General features: G+C 43.0%; 1 protein-coding gene across 1 annotated transcript in view; it reads left to right on the top strand.

The window, feature by feature from the left end:
* LOC146775745 (uncharacterized) overlaps window positions 1-15,415 on the top strand; it is a 111,337-nt gene that overhangs the window by 75,260 nt on the left and 20,662 nt on the right. The window contains exon 5 of the mRNA XM_085637805.1: window positions 13,200-13,310. Coding sequence (XP_085493931.1) covers window positions 13,200-13,310 — 111 coding nt within the window. The remainder of the gene's footprint in view (window positions 1-13,199; window positions 13,311-15,415) is intronic.

The raw sequence follows: 15,415 nt of genomic DNA, 5'->3' as shown, positions 1-15,415 counted from the left end.
AACATAATCATAAAAGAACAATCTACACATTAAAATACATAGTAACACATCAAATAGATTGACAAAAATGAACATGGAAAAAACATATATATTTTTTTTAAAAAGCCCCCACGGAAGAACACACATCGAGATCAGGTAACATACAAAAATAATAAAATGCTGTCCTAAATTGTCACATATACTGAGCTTTTAGGATAGGTAATAAATATCTGTGTCCAATGGAGTTCATAATATTTACAAAATAGTATAAAGTGTGTCATTGTCTGATGGGAAGTACTGTCACAGGGGCACACTAAGTTAGGTTTTGTGTCATACTGTCCCAAAGGGAAGCAGAGGTTGCATCTGATAGAGCCCAATTGAAATCTGGTCAAGAGTGATCTTTCCCAAACATTTTTGACCTACAGAAGTTAAGGTACCAAACCTTCACACATCTTATACATAATATAAACTCTAAGAAATGGTTTCCCCAGTTCCTTCACCTCTCTAACAACTGATGCAAATCTCAAAAACTCCTTCTTTCCTACTGGGGCGGGGGTATTGCTCACTGCCAGGCTTGGCCACCTCATCCTTTAGTTTGTTTTGTTGCCAGTGTGAAATCCAAGGTGTCTAGCGGGCTTTCTGGTGCAGGTTGGTGGTGAATGCCCCTATCCCCCCGGAGGGGCAGAAAGTCAGTTGGACCCCGGGGTCTGAGGGAGCGCGGGCCAATGTTCAGAGGGACCTCAAACCACCAAATACTGCATAAATGCGGTCCCTGGGGTCTAGTGCTCTTTCTGCCCCTCCCCAATAAATAGGGGGTTATTACCCCCTATCTGCCTCCCAGGGACAGAAAGACTACTGGGCCCTTTTTTGGGTTGTGAGCATGGTGATAACCATGGTGTCAGCCCCCACCCCTATGTTTTTCCCCTGGTGTCTAGTGGGCTTTCTGCCCCACCTGGGAGGGGGAAAATGGAGGATAATCAACTCCATCTGAACCCCAACCCCCCCCCCGGTGGCCAGAAAGACTGTCTGTTCCCTTTTGGGATGGGGGCATGGCCATGTCCATGGCTGACAACCACCACCTCTGTTCTTTTTTCCGCTGGTGTCTACTGAGCTTTCTGCCCCCAAAGAGGGGGACAGACTTGAGGTAATCATCCCCCTCCGCCACCCGGAAAGACTGTGCATTTATATGGGTTGAGGGCATGGCCATGCCCATGGTGTGAAGCCCCCATCAGTATGGGTATTTTCCTGGTGTCTTGTGGGCTTTATGAAATGTGTGGGCAGATTATGTATAATAACCCCCTTATGTCCCCCAGGGGGGCAGAAAGACTGTGCATTTATTGGGAGGAGTGGAATTCCCATGATCGGTAGCCCTCAACCCTATGTTTTCTGTCCCCCTATCTAGTGGGCTGTCTGCCCATTGGTGGTTAACTCCATCTGCCCCCAGAAGGGGCAGATAGACTGTCAGTGCAGTTATTTGGGGTGGGGGCATGACCATGGTGGGCAGCCACCAACTCCATAATATTTTAAATTTTTCCTGGTGTTCAGTGGGCTTTCTGAAGAGGGGAGAAAGACTGACATTTTGAGAGGGCAGGGGTGCACAAGTCCTTGCTCAAGGGGCTGCTCCCCCAAAATCCTTAGTGTCTAGTCGGTGGATTCCCACTTGGGGATCTCTCCTGTGACGATCTCCATGCAGGGATCTACTGAGCAGAGATACTATTAGAAAGGGGAGAGTCTCCCTTTTTCTAATGATACCTTCCTTCCCCAAGAGAATCAGTGCCTGGTGGACTGAGATATGAGATATGAGATATGATGCAGTGAAAGTAAAATAAGCCCATGATCTTGTTTTGCTGTAACTTTACTGTAATGACGTTGGTGTTCTGATCATTAATGCAGAAAAAAGGCTCAGGATGCCTTTCCAGAGCAGACCAATTTAAAAATAAAAATAAAGGATTCCTTTTATATCCCTCCTGAGTGTCGGCCAGCAGACACATTGGGGAGGTAGTGCGGCTGTCGGCCATTGGCCGACTACCGATTTAAGAGGTTAACTGTAGAGTGTAATAGATATAGAAGCACAGTGCTAGGTGTATTAGAGTTTTGCCCTGAGGTACGCTGTGGAATTGTAATCACAAAAAATAGGTAGAGTGCTGGCGTCCATGTGCACAATAACATTATTTACACTACTGAGCTTTAGTAGTGTAATAATTAAAGATGGACTAGCCAGGGCTGGTCCTAAGTGACTTTAATTTATAAGTTTGGCATACCAAAATACACCCCTTTATTTTCCATATGGCATTATTCATATAGTGCAGATTTAATGGGAGTATCGCCGATAGCCTACCTTCAACATGGTCGATGGGCAGTCTTGGAGAACTTCTTTGTGAATGAAGAGAGACGGTCTAAGTGCTGACTGCCATCCTGGTAACTATATAGTTGATTCCAGAACAAGGACAGGTGGACAGTTAGTGCCGCTCTCTTCAAGAAAACAGCAGAGGAACCTTGTCTGTGACCCCAACCTAAGCTGAAGCAAGTCATTCCTGGCCCTTCAACATCTGACTCATGGGAAACGTGTCTGAGATGGTACTGTCCCCATCTTGAACCTCCAAATAGTTGCAGCCCATTGATGTTCAACAATCAAAGCACCAGTGGGTCATAATCCAAAATGAAGAATGCTACTAAACCAGCACAGCAGAACCGTCTCCAATCGGCCACTGAAGGGGCTTGAGGACTGGGTAAAAGTTGATGAAGGCTGATGACAGCAGGCAGCACCAAATGCAGCAGAGGTGGTGGCAGACTGAGGCTGGGCAAAATGTGGAGGTTCATCAATATATTCTCCAAAGAGATGAAGCTGGGAAAATTATATCTAAATTCTACATATGATTCAATGTTCCATTCTGGGAGACAGAGTCTGGGTAACCAAGGTTTAGTCACCTACCTTTCAGCCTCTGGCCTTTATGTCTGCTAAACTCATAGTACGTCTGCCTCATCAAGAGTTGGACAAACTGTAAGCTTTCTGTAGCTGGAGCCCCTGCTGGTTTTGTTGATGAAATGCCTATTCCAAATTCCAATGAAGTAGGGCCGCCTGAGGAAGTGCTTTGCTGATTAATTTCTATAATTGCTGCCTTGCTCTGTGTGAGTCTTTTTAAAAAGAATCTGCAGATGCATACTTCAACTGGCAATGTGATCACCAGGTCTAGCTCCCCACTCAACCAAAGAAAGAAAAATTCAGTCTAAATATAGTCCTCACAGCTCGTTCTCTTTTCTGCTACCAGAGAAAGATGATAAATATGAATATTTCTACCCTAGATGGTTCTGGTGCTTGTAGATCGACTGGTAGAGAAAGAGGTAGCAATGTCTCTATTTCAGAGTTACCTTTTGTGGGGTTAATCTTTCTTGCATTAGGGCAATCTAGAGATTATATTTGATATTGTTGGGCTGGAGTAACCTGTAGATCTCTTCTAACTCCACAAAGCTCAGCTTGAACCTCTTCCATTTGCTTCTTTGTCCTACTTTGGACAAAGACAAGGAATGTCTCAGGCTCCTTATTGACAAAAGGAATTACGAACTGCTACCTGCAGATCCAACTGATTTCCTAAGAGTTTGGATTTGCAGTATGACGGAACAGGCACTAGCACATGATTAGATATCACAAAAAGAGGGTGAGTTTCTGCTAACAAGAACCTCGTCAGACCCTATTTTTAAACAATCCCTAAGATACATACGAATCTGTAAAAACCCTCCTGGACGGCTTAGAGTGTCAGGGATAGGTTCAATCTTAGAACCATTGTCTAGGTTTGTAGATGCTTTCCTGAGGCCTATAGTTCAAAATATAAACATGTATCTGAAAGATACCGAAGACGTACTCCATCTTCTAAGAGACACTCTGTTCGACCCAGACATCCATCTACTCATGGATCTGGACTCAAGAGTCTCTATACAAGCCTTCCCCATACTGAGACTTTGAACATAATTAAAGACGTTCTTTTTGAGGTAGATTGGGAGTACCAAAAAACAAGAAAAGTAGTGATGGAGTGTTGCAAATAGGCCTAAACTTACAACTTCTTTAAATGTGAAGGAACACTTTACCTATGGAAACAAGGGACTAGGATGGGCAGCACCTTTGTGCCTAGTTTTGCAGATCTTTATGTCAACCATTTGGATGTACATACAATTATATGCCCTTAGAACCTCTATCACCAAGACATAAACCGGGGAAGAGGTATATTGACAACTTCCTAATAATATGGGAGGACATTGAAGCCACAGCAAAAAACTTCTTGAGTTGATTGAATGTACAAAATGATTTTCTGTTATTCACCCATACCTTAAGCCAGAAAGAGCTGGTATTCCTTGATCTTAATATCATATCTGACTAGGGAGCACTCAGAACCACCACACATGTAAAACCGACTGCCAAAAACAGCCTTCTCCTTTATGACAGTTTTAATTCTCGCCACCTCAGAGAAAACCACCCTTTTGGACAGTTCCTAAGATTGAGGAGGAACTGTTCCAAACTAAAGGACTACAAAGTACAAGCAGATCATCTGGCAATCAAACTAGAGGCCAGAAAATACCCACCAAGGATTGTGTCACGTGCAATGAAATGGGTACAAAACAACAGGAAAGCCCTGCTTGACATTCCCCCTCAAAAAGAAAAAGAGGAAAGATTTATTTGTATCACCACTTTTAACTTAGTCTCGAACCAAATGACTAAGATCATCAATAAACACTGGCACATTCTAAATAGCAGTGCTCTAGAGTTTCCCAAGCCAATGTTCTCCTACAGACGCGGGCAAAGTCTACGAGATATGGTAGTACACACATGTCCCCAAAAAGCATCCACAGAAAGATCACAAACACAGGGCACAATATGCCCAGTCATTGGCCATTACTCATGTGGCAGATGCAGCGCCTTCCACCTCACCAAGGTCAGGTAAACAGGTTCCTTTATTAACAACACAACATGGGAACTGAGAAAATTCACAATTTGTAACACAAAACGGGTGGTATATGTAATAACTTGCCCCTGCAATTTACACTATGTAGGAATGACGCTTTGTAAGATAAAAACAAGGATCTGCGAACATCGCAGCAACCTTAGATGTGGCCGTGCAACGATGAAAATGTTGACTGTGAGTCCAAACTGTTTGAAAAAGAACAACGCCAGTTGTTGAGGCTCAAAACACATTTAGAGGGCCTCAATGACAATATATACCATGGGGCCAGTTTACAGCATGACCCGCTTTCCATGACAAGAAGTCAGGTCCAGACAAACACAGTAGATAACCTGATGAAGGGTTAAGCTTCAGAAGGGAACACATTTTGAGTTTTCTTGGGTCATCAATTACTAGCCTTTTGATTGTTACCTGCTTAGAAGAAGGTTTTTTTATTGCACTGATAAACCACATTGTTGTCAACTTTTCAACATCTGGAAACTTTTTGTATCCAATACGACATTCTGCATAATAAACAGTCTACTGTCCACAGCTCACTCTTTTTTATAGACCAGAAAGGGATCTTATGAAGGTATTAAGCAAATAAGTAACACCCCCTCCCCTTTTTTTTTTTAGCTCCGCATTGACAGTGGCCAGCATTAACAAAATGTTGTTCCCCAAATTTGAGATGCACCAATAAAAAACGTATACCTGCAACCTTATATATATTTTTACACTTGTACCACGATGTCAGGCATTTTTCTGCCTGATTTCTTATAAGCGAAGAACAGTTTTGTTCGGAGTTTGCCTATATTCCAGGCTGGCAGTGTGGCCCGTAGACTTCAATGGAATGTGGAAGGTGTTCCTTTTGCAGGCACCATCTTAGTGTGCATGGAGCAGTTTAGTTTCTCAGAGCAGTGAGGACATGCTTGGCATACATGACAGTAAGATGCGGTCGTGGCTGGCAAATTAATGTAAATTGTACAGAGGAGTAGCCTTGGCATACATAGTAAGTACGGCACCGCCCCATGGACCAATTTGTGACACATTGGGATTTCTCTCTCCTGTTTTACTTTATAGAGTGTGACAACAGGCATCCCTCTCCCCCAGAGGACCTATGACGCAAGATTTCTGGATTAATTATGTATGTGGCGTGTTTTTATATGTATACTGTGCTCTATGTTGTTTATCACAAGGATCATTTGGTATCACTCGAGTGCTCAACTCAAGTATGATTTTATTTCTCTTCACTAAACGCGTTTGCCAAACTATTCTTCCCTTTCCATCACCTACTGCCCCAGCCCCATTATCCACCCCTTTCCTGCACGGGAAGCCACGGATGCAATTTACTACCTACTCAGAGGATGTGGTAAGTAGTAGCATTAAACCACTCAGAATTGGGAATGCCGGGTACTCATAGCTCCGGTGAGCTAGATTCACTGCTCTGTGGTGTCATAAAGTGCCCAAGATGTTACTGCATGCTCAGGGAGGGCTCCCGTGCTTCGGCAAGGTGAAATTAGCAATCCAAGAACCCCTCTGTATCTGGCCAGGCCCAAGCCCAGACTTCAACTCCAGCTGCTAGCCTGAGGTGCCCATCTGTGCCCGCTAGTGGCACTCATTGGCAAGCAGCAACTCACCTGTGAAGGCATTGTATGGCAAGCTGCTCTGGAATTCCAGATAAAGGTTCATTTGAAGCTACCTTGCCAGTCAGGGCTGTAGGAGACCAGAAACATTCACTTGATTGTCCCCTGGGTCACCCAAGGTACTCAGATTATAAGAAAGGCTACTGTCTTTGCTCCCGATAGTAGGGAGAGGTTGTTCCTTACTCGTTTAACATCTGGGTATTCTTCCAAGGGTACAAGCCACCAGCCTCCCTGTAAGTGGCTCATATGGTCCCCTGGAAGCTTGGATCTGCAGCCATGTTTTAGTCTTGCCCCATTGCAGAAGCCTGCCTTCCCAGAGGCATGTAGGGGTGCAAAGCAGACATTCCAAGCAGAGCGGTTAGTTTGATCACTACAGCTGTTACTTTGAGACCAGTGATAATTCTAGAGATAATACATGTCAATGAGTGCTGACCGTGTAATCAATAGGGGGACAGAAGAGCTAATTTTTATAGAGGTCCTGTTCCTATGCTCCTCTATATACATACTTTAAGACACTAAAGGAAATCAGTTCCTCTGTTGTGGCAAGCATGTGAAAGATGTCACTTTATGCCTGAAATGTCTGTCGCTGGGAGATCTGAATTTCAGATCATAATGCCCTCATACACCTGTTAGGGTGCCATGCTTCATCATAGGGCGCTCCTCGTCAGACCGGCGCTGCAATGTCCAACGGGCCTGGTGGCTTCTTTAGCGGAGTTCTTTTGATCTAAGATCGCCGTAGGTGAAGGGTGTATGTGGGCAGCAGGTGCCACCTAAGTAGGAAAAAGAATATTGTCTATATAGTCTACTTATAATATTATTCTTAGCGGTGTCAATATTCAAAATAATACAAATCAACAGAGTCAAGCTAGAATGGACCACAAGAGGCATGTTCTGACCATCCACAATTAAAGCTTTTTCCAAATGATTCATAGGCAGGACTAAGAACTGTCAGACCCATACCTTTCCCTTGGCCATATCTGTGATAGTGAATTAAATGCACTGGGGATGTTTTGGCCAAAACGTGATTTCAAAGCTGGCATGGTTTACTTAGTCCCAGCCCTTTTTTCGAATTAAAATATTCATAGGTCTGGAGCCTATTTTATAACCACCTATTCACTTTAGCACACACCTAGCACCTCCTGCCCACATACACCCTTCACATATGGCGATCTCAGATGAAAAGAACTCCGCTAAAGAAGCCACCAGGCTGGTTGGACATTGCAGCGCCGGTCTGACGAGGAGCGCCCTATGATGAAGCATGACACCCTAACAGGTGTGTGAGGGCATTATGATCTGAAATTCAGATCTCCCAGCGACAAACATTTCAGGCTTACAGTGACATCTTTCACATGCTTGCCACAACAGAGGAACTGATTTCCTTTAGTGTCTTATAAATGAGTGCTGACCTTCATAACCTTGGGTCGATTGCATATTCCCCATAATGCTGATGATGAATTTGGATGTCTGCCCTATTAATTTTCAATCATGCTCTGTGTTTTTACCATGATGGCCACAGATAACCGGGAAATAAGACTTGATTCTTGGAGAGGGAGCCTGGAAAATGGCTTGCGCATGCAAAAAAGACAGGAGGCACTCAAGTTACCCACTCCAGACCATGGAGGAATCTCATGCTCCTCTGGCGACCAGATGAAAGAGGCTCCGGGTGGGAGATTTGTGAATCCACGTAGGTGCATGGAGCCTAGCCCCTCCCCACTGAAGAGTCACACCAGCCCCCAGGTTTAGCAACATTTAAACATTTGCCTGTTAAACCATGCCAGCTTTGAAATCACGTTTTGGCCAAAACATCCCCAGTGCATTTAATTCATTGTCACAGATATGGCCAAGGGAAAGGTATGGGTCTGACAGTTCTTAGTCCTGCCTGTGAATCATTTGGAAAAAGCTCTGATTGTGGATGGTCAGAACATGCCTCTTGTAGGTCGGTGGTCCATTCTAGCTTGACTCTGTTGATTTGTATTATTTTGAATATTGACACCGCTAAGAATAATATTATAAGTAGATTATATAGACTATATTATTTTTCCTACTTAGGTGGCACGTTTCATTCTACTAGTAACTGGTCGGTTCTTTTATGTCCAACGTGGAAACTTTTTTCTAGAGCCATTGCTGCTGTTTTTGATTTTGCATCCAGAATCGCTATTACACTGATCAAGCTGTGTGTAAAATATATCCGGCATAATGTGTTACCATGGCCACATACGGTTGAGATATATGGGTTATACGATTAATCCTTCTTTATAAACTGAAGAAAATAGGATCCTCAGACGTCTTTAATCTTTGGCACAGGGTTTTGCTTCTTTTATTGTTCCTGAGGAACTAGGTCAGGAGTATATTTCTTACATTATTCTTTTACGTTCTCTTTTACTTTGACTTTCACTCTGGCTTAAACCAGAGACTGGACTTAAACGAGCTTTAGTTAATAATTTGTTAAGCCTAGACTTGGCCAATAAAATTCTGTGGTTTAATCACATCTAGTCATCTTTTGAGAAACTTGGGCATCCTGACCTTTTGCTACAGGGCTCCATTTTTAAAGCAAATCCAGCATGGACTAAACGAGCATTTTTATCGCATGGATGTGCTCTTAAACAATAAGGATAGGAGAGCAACATATTGACCAAATCATAGGAACTCATGGGGTCTTACAGAAGCAGCGCGAGGAGTTGTATATATTTCTGTTTGAATCGACGGTATGAAACACAAATCAAAATGAAACAAATGAAACACCTACACATTAAATATTCCGATTGAGTTGTTTCTTTTTCCAGTTCACAATTCTTACACCACCTTAATATACAAATTCTCCTCTCCCACTTGGCCCAAAGTTGCAGGAGCACCAGCCTTTACTGGAATGCCTCCTCACCTCACAGTTCAGCCTAATATAACCTCCTCTGAGACGATTAGTCTTCCTTATCTCCCCTAGACCACTTCATTAGGTTCACAAATTACTTGACTCCCCTTACCAGTCCTGCACATGCAGGCCCACAGACGTCCACTCAAAGTACACGTTCCAGTGCTGTCTTTCCACTGAGCAGACAGCTGCCAAATAGTCAATATTAGCTTCTATGGCAAAGCAGGGCTTCCTTGTGAATGTTATCCACAGTTGCTGGTCCCACTGCAACAGTTGTATACAGATGATTCATTGTAGCCCATCATATGCAACTGTCCACGTTTCCAGTGCACATGCATTTGCACTTTCTCCATATATGGCTGTACATTTGCAGCCTGCACGTTGAGCAAGCAGAACAATGCAAACAGTCCTATGCAGCTGCTTTCTACGTGCTGTGGAAGTGCGCACGCTTGTGCTGCTGGGCACACTGGACATTTGCAGCTGTATTGATGCTATGCATGTCTCTGTAACACCTGGGCACCCACAATCCAGATCCTAATCTCCATTGTGTGATCGTCTTGCACCAAATAACTGCAGATTGTATATGCAATCTGGCATGCTGTGCTCCAGAAATGCAGATGTGCTGTGGAAGTCCTACCACAGTAGGTCAGGTATCTTGCCAGTGGTGCCAATCCTCAGCTCTGAACATTAGAAAGCATGTTGGCACTGCCTCAGGAATGCCTGCATTCTGAAGAATGGGAGGTGTTCAAATGTATACCTGACCCAGAAAATACTGACCCCATTATCCCAAGCGCTAAAGCGCTGTTTCATGGTCTTCCAAATCAAGTCTGTCCCTGATGTGGTGGTGAGACGGGAGACTGTACCAGTGCAGGAAAGGAAATTCCACCTTCATTACTTTCTCCTGTCACTTATTGTCATTTTAATTGTATTCATATAGTGCGTACTATCCCTGACGATCCCTTGAAGCGCTTTTCGGTGAGTAGTACACTAACTATAACCACTTTCATTGCCTGGCTTTGGAGTATAGCAGGATTATGCAGGCATAATGAACCTGGAGGTCAGATTTGAATCATATCTTTTAGAAAGTACAACATAATCTATGTTCAACTTTGGGACATAGTCTGTTTCCTGGTACATAATGTTGCAGTTTTTGAGGAAGCAGCAGCGCAGGAAAAGTCCACCTGAGCTCAGCCTTTCTGTGCTTGTAGCTAGTCATTTAGAACATCAAGGACATAATAATGTCACAATCTACGATTCTTTGTTTGTCATGGAACTAACGTCAACCCTGGCACATGCCATAAGGCAGGCGTTAGTTGTAGTAAATCTTTATATGCCCTTGTCAACAACACAAGCATCTGATACATTAGATAAGCTGTTACATAAATTTGAGTAATATCACATATTTGTTCTGCTCTAATTATTTTAACTGGAGATTTCAACTTAAAACATATTCATAGAGAAGGGGGTTTAAGATAGTGGTGTATAAAGAGATGCATACTCTGCAGTTCCACCATACCTTTATTCATTTCAAAGACAATATCCAATAAACAAAATCTTCAATGTGTTAGATAAGTGTGGATTTATGTCCCTTAATAAAAGGTTCAAAATTATTGTCCTACACTAATTACATACTCCTCACGTCACGAGTACAGTGTTCCATTATACACACCTACAGATCTCAGACTGGTTTCTTTACAGTGAGTTTAGACATTGTTTTAAGCATTAAGTGTTTTTCACCCTCAATCTATTTTTGGCACACATTATGTAATGAAGCTACACAATACCAGAATTCAAACAGATCTTAGTGGCTGCATTTATAAAAAAAACATTAGGAATCTAAGTGAATGCTTGGAATTGCATGGGTAAATCTACAGTTTAGCGCAGCATTGACTTTTCTAATAGTAATATGTTTTGTTTTACTGTAGAGCTACAGTTATGAAATTAGGTTTAGATTTACTGTCTTATCCATTGAATAGTATGGCAAATGTAGTACTGTGGAATAAGCTTTTAATATGAAAGGTGAGTTTAATGATCACAAAAGTCAGAGGTTTAAAACAGAATTTAGAAAAGAGCTTAGAGGGCTCTGTAAATGATGGATAGACATGAGTAGGTAGACTGTAATTAGATCTTTGAAAGGGATGTACAGGAGGAGTCCTGTGACAGTTGTTAGTCACGAATGACATATGGAGACTTGCACTAACTACACTTCTGGAGGTGAAAATGTTGGAAGACAGTTGTAAGTTTTTGTTCTTGGAGAATGGTGTAGGGGAACATAAGCAGGACTCCAACATCCATATTTTGTCTGAAGTCTGAAAGTCATAGGTTGGCAACCTTTAAATATTTTGTGAACAGACAGTTTCTTTAATCTGATCTTGGAAATTTAGATTGGATTCAGTAGTTCTAGCTAAGGATGCTGCTAATCGCCCAATGGAATCCAGTAGATGGTTTGAAAAAGGGCATTGTACGGTGGTCAAGGACTTTACTCCTACAGTATAAAAACATATTGAATCACAGCTTCATCCCATGGTCAGTCATTAAGGGTATCCAGAAACTGGGATCAATTAGTGACCCATTACCTTAAAGTCTGGACACAAACGCGTCAGTTGATTGATTTCATCCAAACAAGTTTAGGAAAGAAATGTCCTTCATAGAACAAAATCACCGTACAGATATTATTAACAAGAAAAGAATTAAGCTCAAAGGATCATTATTTTCCTGAATGCAGTATTGACTAGAGTGCTGCGTTCAACAAATTTGATTCGGGCTCAACAACTTTGATTCAGATGTGGTCTAAGCTTAGATCATTGGAAATCGATCATTCACTTTTTAATTTGTTTTAGAATTCCATGAAAAGGCCTGGCTCAGGATGAAATGTACCCTACCCACAAAAATCTGGGCACCTGTCAAAACCTCACCACTGTACACCTTAACGACTGGTCCCAGAGCACATGTAGATCAAACAAAACACTTGACACCAATGTACCCTTCTTCCAGGACCAGGGACCTGTTAAACCTTCCTCTACGTACACAATGGTGACTGCTCCCTGAGTACATACAGGCAGAAGATAGACCTCCCAATCTCTACACCAACAGGCATTTTAATTTCCCAGGTTGCTTTATATCCTGCTTCTCTTGTCCAACGAGATAAGGTTCTTGACTCAAAGATTTTTTTATATAACAAAGGGTTATATTTTCTGAAGCTTTATTCTTTGATTATTTCAGTATCATAGCCAAAGCAATACACAGCATAATGACATGTTGAAATGTAACTTAAGGTCGTTGGTGTTTATTTGCTGGCATCAAAATTGGTAACACTGACACCAATTAAAAAAGCAAACAAAATGAGGGTGCACACAACCAAAGGAGAATTTATGGCAAGCATCTCTTTATTAAAGTTTTCAAACTTTTGAAGGGGATTATGAACTCTGCGATTTGATCAGATGTAATCTGGAGGGATAGTGGAATCTGTGTTTAAAGAGACTGGAGTTTGTAAAGAAGTGTTTTTTACAGTTCTTTAGTCTGCAGGAAGCTGTCATGTTTTTTGGCCCTCAGGAAATATTGGTATTTGAGTATGCTCAAACAATGACACATGACTACATCTCAGGTAATGTTGTTAAGTGGAATGACATGTATCATGGTCTACGAGGACGCTTCTGTGATTAATCTTGAATTGACTTTGTCACGTGTGTGGATGAAATGTGAAGTTTTCGGAATGCATCTCTTTGTTTAACTCTTGGCCCGGTTTAACATGTCTTATCTGTGTTTCCTGTTTCCCTACAGGCTGCTCTGAACATGCTCACTAAGTGCCAGTCATTGGGATACAAACCAGATGGCATTATGTGCACTGCCATCCATCCTGGCTGGGTCCAGACTGATCTTGGTGGATCAGAGGTAGGTACAAACATTAATTCCAAAGGCTTGTCTACTGATAAGGTGTCTGCCAAACTAAACTCACAAAACCCTTCCAAGGTCTTACAATCAGCGTTCCATATTTTAAAAGCTAGTGTTTACTACCTTGTCGGAGGGAGGGTCGGAAATGAAAGCTAGGAGGCTGTATAGGGTGCGTAATGGTAATGGGATTTTATTAATGCTCTTTAGTCAGGTTGGCTTGGTTGGCTGATAAAAAAAAAATAAACAGTTGGTACACGGTTGTGAGTCGAGATTGCTATATTGTCCAACCATAGGGTGGGGAGTTCCACTTGCTGGTCGAGAATGGAGAGCTTCTGTCTTTTTGGGTTCTTGGATTCTTCTCTTGTTCTCGCTGGTTCCCCAGGATACTCAAAAAGGGAAAACATGAAACAAAAGTGGCGGTGAATACTCAGGTCCTAAATATTCATGGTTCTATGTTACCCTTTACCACTCCAGGTCCAGATAGTGCTGTACACTAGCAGATGGCGGTGTGAGACGTGGGGTAGGGTGTGAGGGGTTGAAAAGAAGGTCGTGAGGGAAAAAGTGGAGCTCTTTTACGCAATCACTACTGAAAGCAGGGGTACAGGAAGGGTTCGGTTTCAGGCGGCTAAAACAATGAGGTATGCGGCCCTTTTTATTTATGGCAAAAAGTATTCAAGGCCCAAGCAAACAAAAAACACGAAAAAAAAAACAAATGAAGTCGCAAGCACCAGCGCAAACTGAGGCGATAACCTAAACTAAAAGCGGGGCTGTTCTGTTGCTATCAGACATCCGCCCCGGATTGGACAACCATCTCACTCCTCCTTTCCTGATTTCCCTATTCCCTGCCACTCACTGCCAATGCCGTAACTCTCCTGAGTTATGGCGGCATACTCGTGTCTCCCGGGGGCGTCCACCAATCCTCACTCCACGTCTCTAGCTCTTCGAGGGTCGTGGCGTGTTCCGTCCTCTGGGTCTCTGCCTCTGAATTGTCTGGATTCCCCGGCATACAGGGATCTTCCTCCTCGGCGTCTTCGGTTCCGCTCTCCCCGCCCTCAGCGGCTTCCGCCTTCGCCCCGTCTTCCCGCGAGAGGTTTCTTTTCTCCGCCTCTCTTGGCTCTGATTGGATGGCTTCGTCGGTGATCACTGCGTCATCCTGTAGAGGAGAGGGCGTGAGGATTTTGTTAACCCTATGTGTGCCGGACTCTTTTCTCTCCGTGACCAAGGGCCGAGCACCAGGGGAGTCGTAACTTGACCCCCATTCGGTCTCTTCCTGACATACCTATTGTAGAGTCACCATTATCACCACAGGTTGTATGTCCTATGGAGCCATAACATTTTTTAAACCATATTCAGGATCTGCACATCTCTGATGGACCGGCCCTATGTGGACCAATCTCCCTCAGGAAGAACCAAACATAATTCTGTTGGAGGAGTCCACACTGTACTCAAACTCTACCTGCCAGTATGCAAAGGAGCAATCAGAGCTGTGAAGTGGCCATTTGTCAACAAGTCAACGCAATAAAAAGGCCATAGAAAAGCAAGAGTTAAAAAACAAACTAGAAACAATAACCCTATCTTCAGCACCACTGCCAAAAATGTGCTTGTGGGTAAATCGACCTCAGGTGACTACACTTTGCCTAGGATTACCTATTTCCACCAACCCATCATATCCTAGCTTCTGTAATATGGACCCCGCCCCCACGAATGTTCCTGACCACACTCCGAGTTCAAGATGCCTGTGCTGTTGTAAAAATATTCCTTCTAAAGCGTTCCATTCTCTCTTGCTGTAGTTAAGATGATGCTAATGTACATGAATGCCATTTTAATTATGATGCAGTGTGCCCCTTTACACCCTAGTTTGGCCTGTGACCTTCTTAGATGCAAGATTGGCCTGTTTCCCTTTTAGACCCTATTTTGGCCTATGCTCCCCATATGCCCCCACTTATGTTTCAGTATGCCCTGTGTTCTTCACCACACCAACTTACATTAGAGACTGGTCTGTGCCCCAAATTGCCCAAAAAGCACGCTCTCAAGGCGTATGCGCTAACGATTCCATCAGCAGCTCTTGAGGTGTTGAATGTATTCTCTGGTCAAAATTAATTTAC

This window comes from Triturus cristatus, chromosome 12 (assembly GCF_964204655.1).
Source record: "Triturus cristatus chromosome 12, aTriCri1.1, whole genome shotgun sequence".
NCBI lineage: Eukaryota > Metazoa > Chordata > Amphibia > Caudata > Salamandridae > Triturus > Triturus cristatus.
Note: the sequence above shows the minus strand (reverse complement) of the source record. Positions and strands in the feature narration are given on the sequence as shown.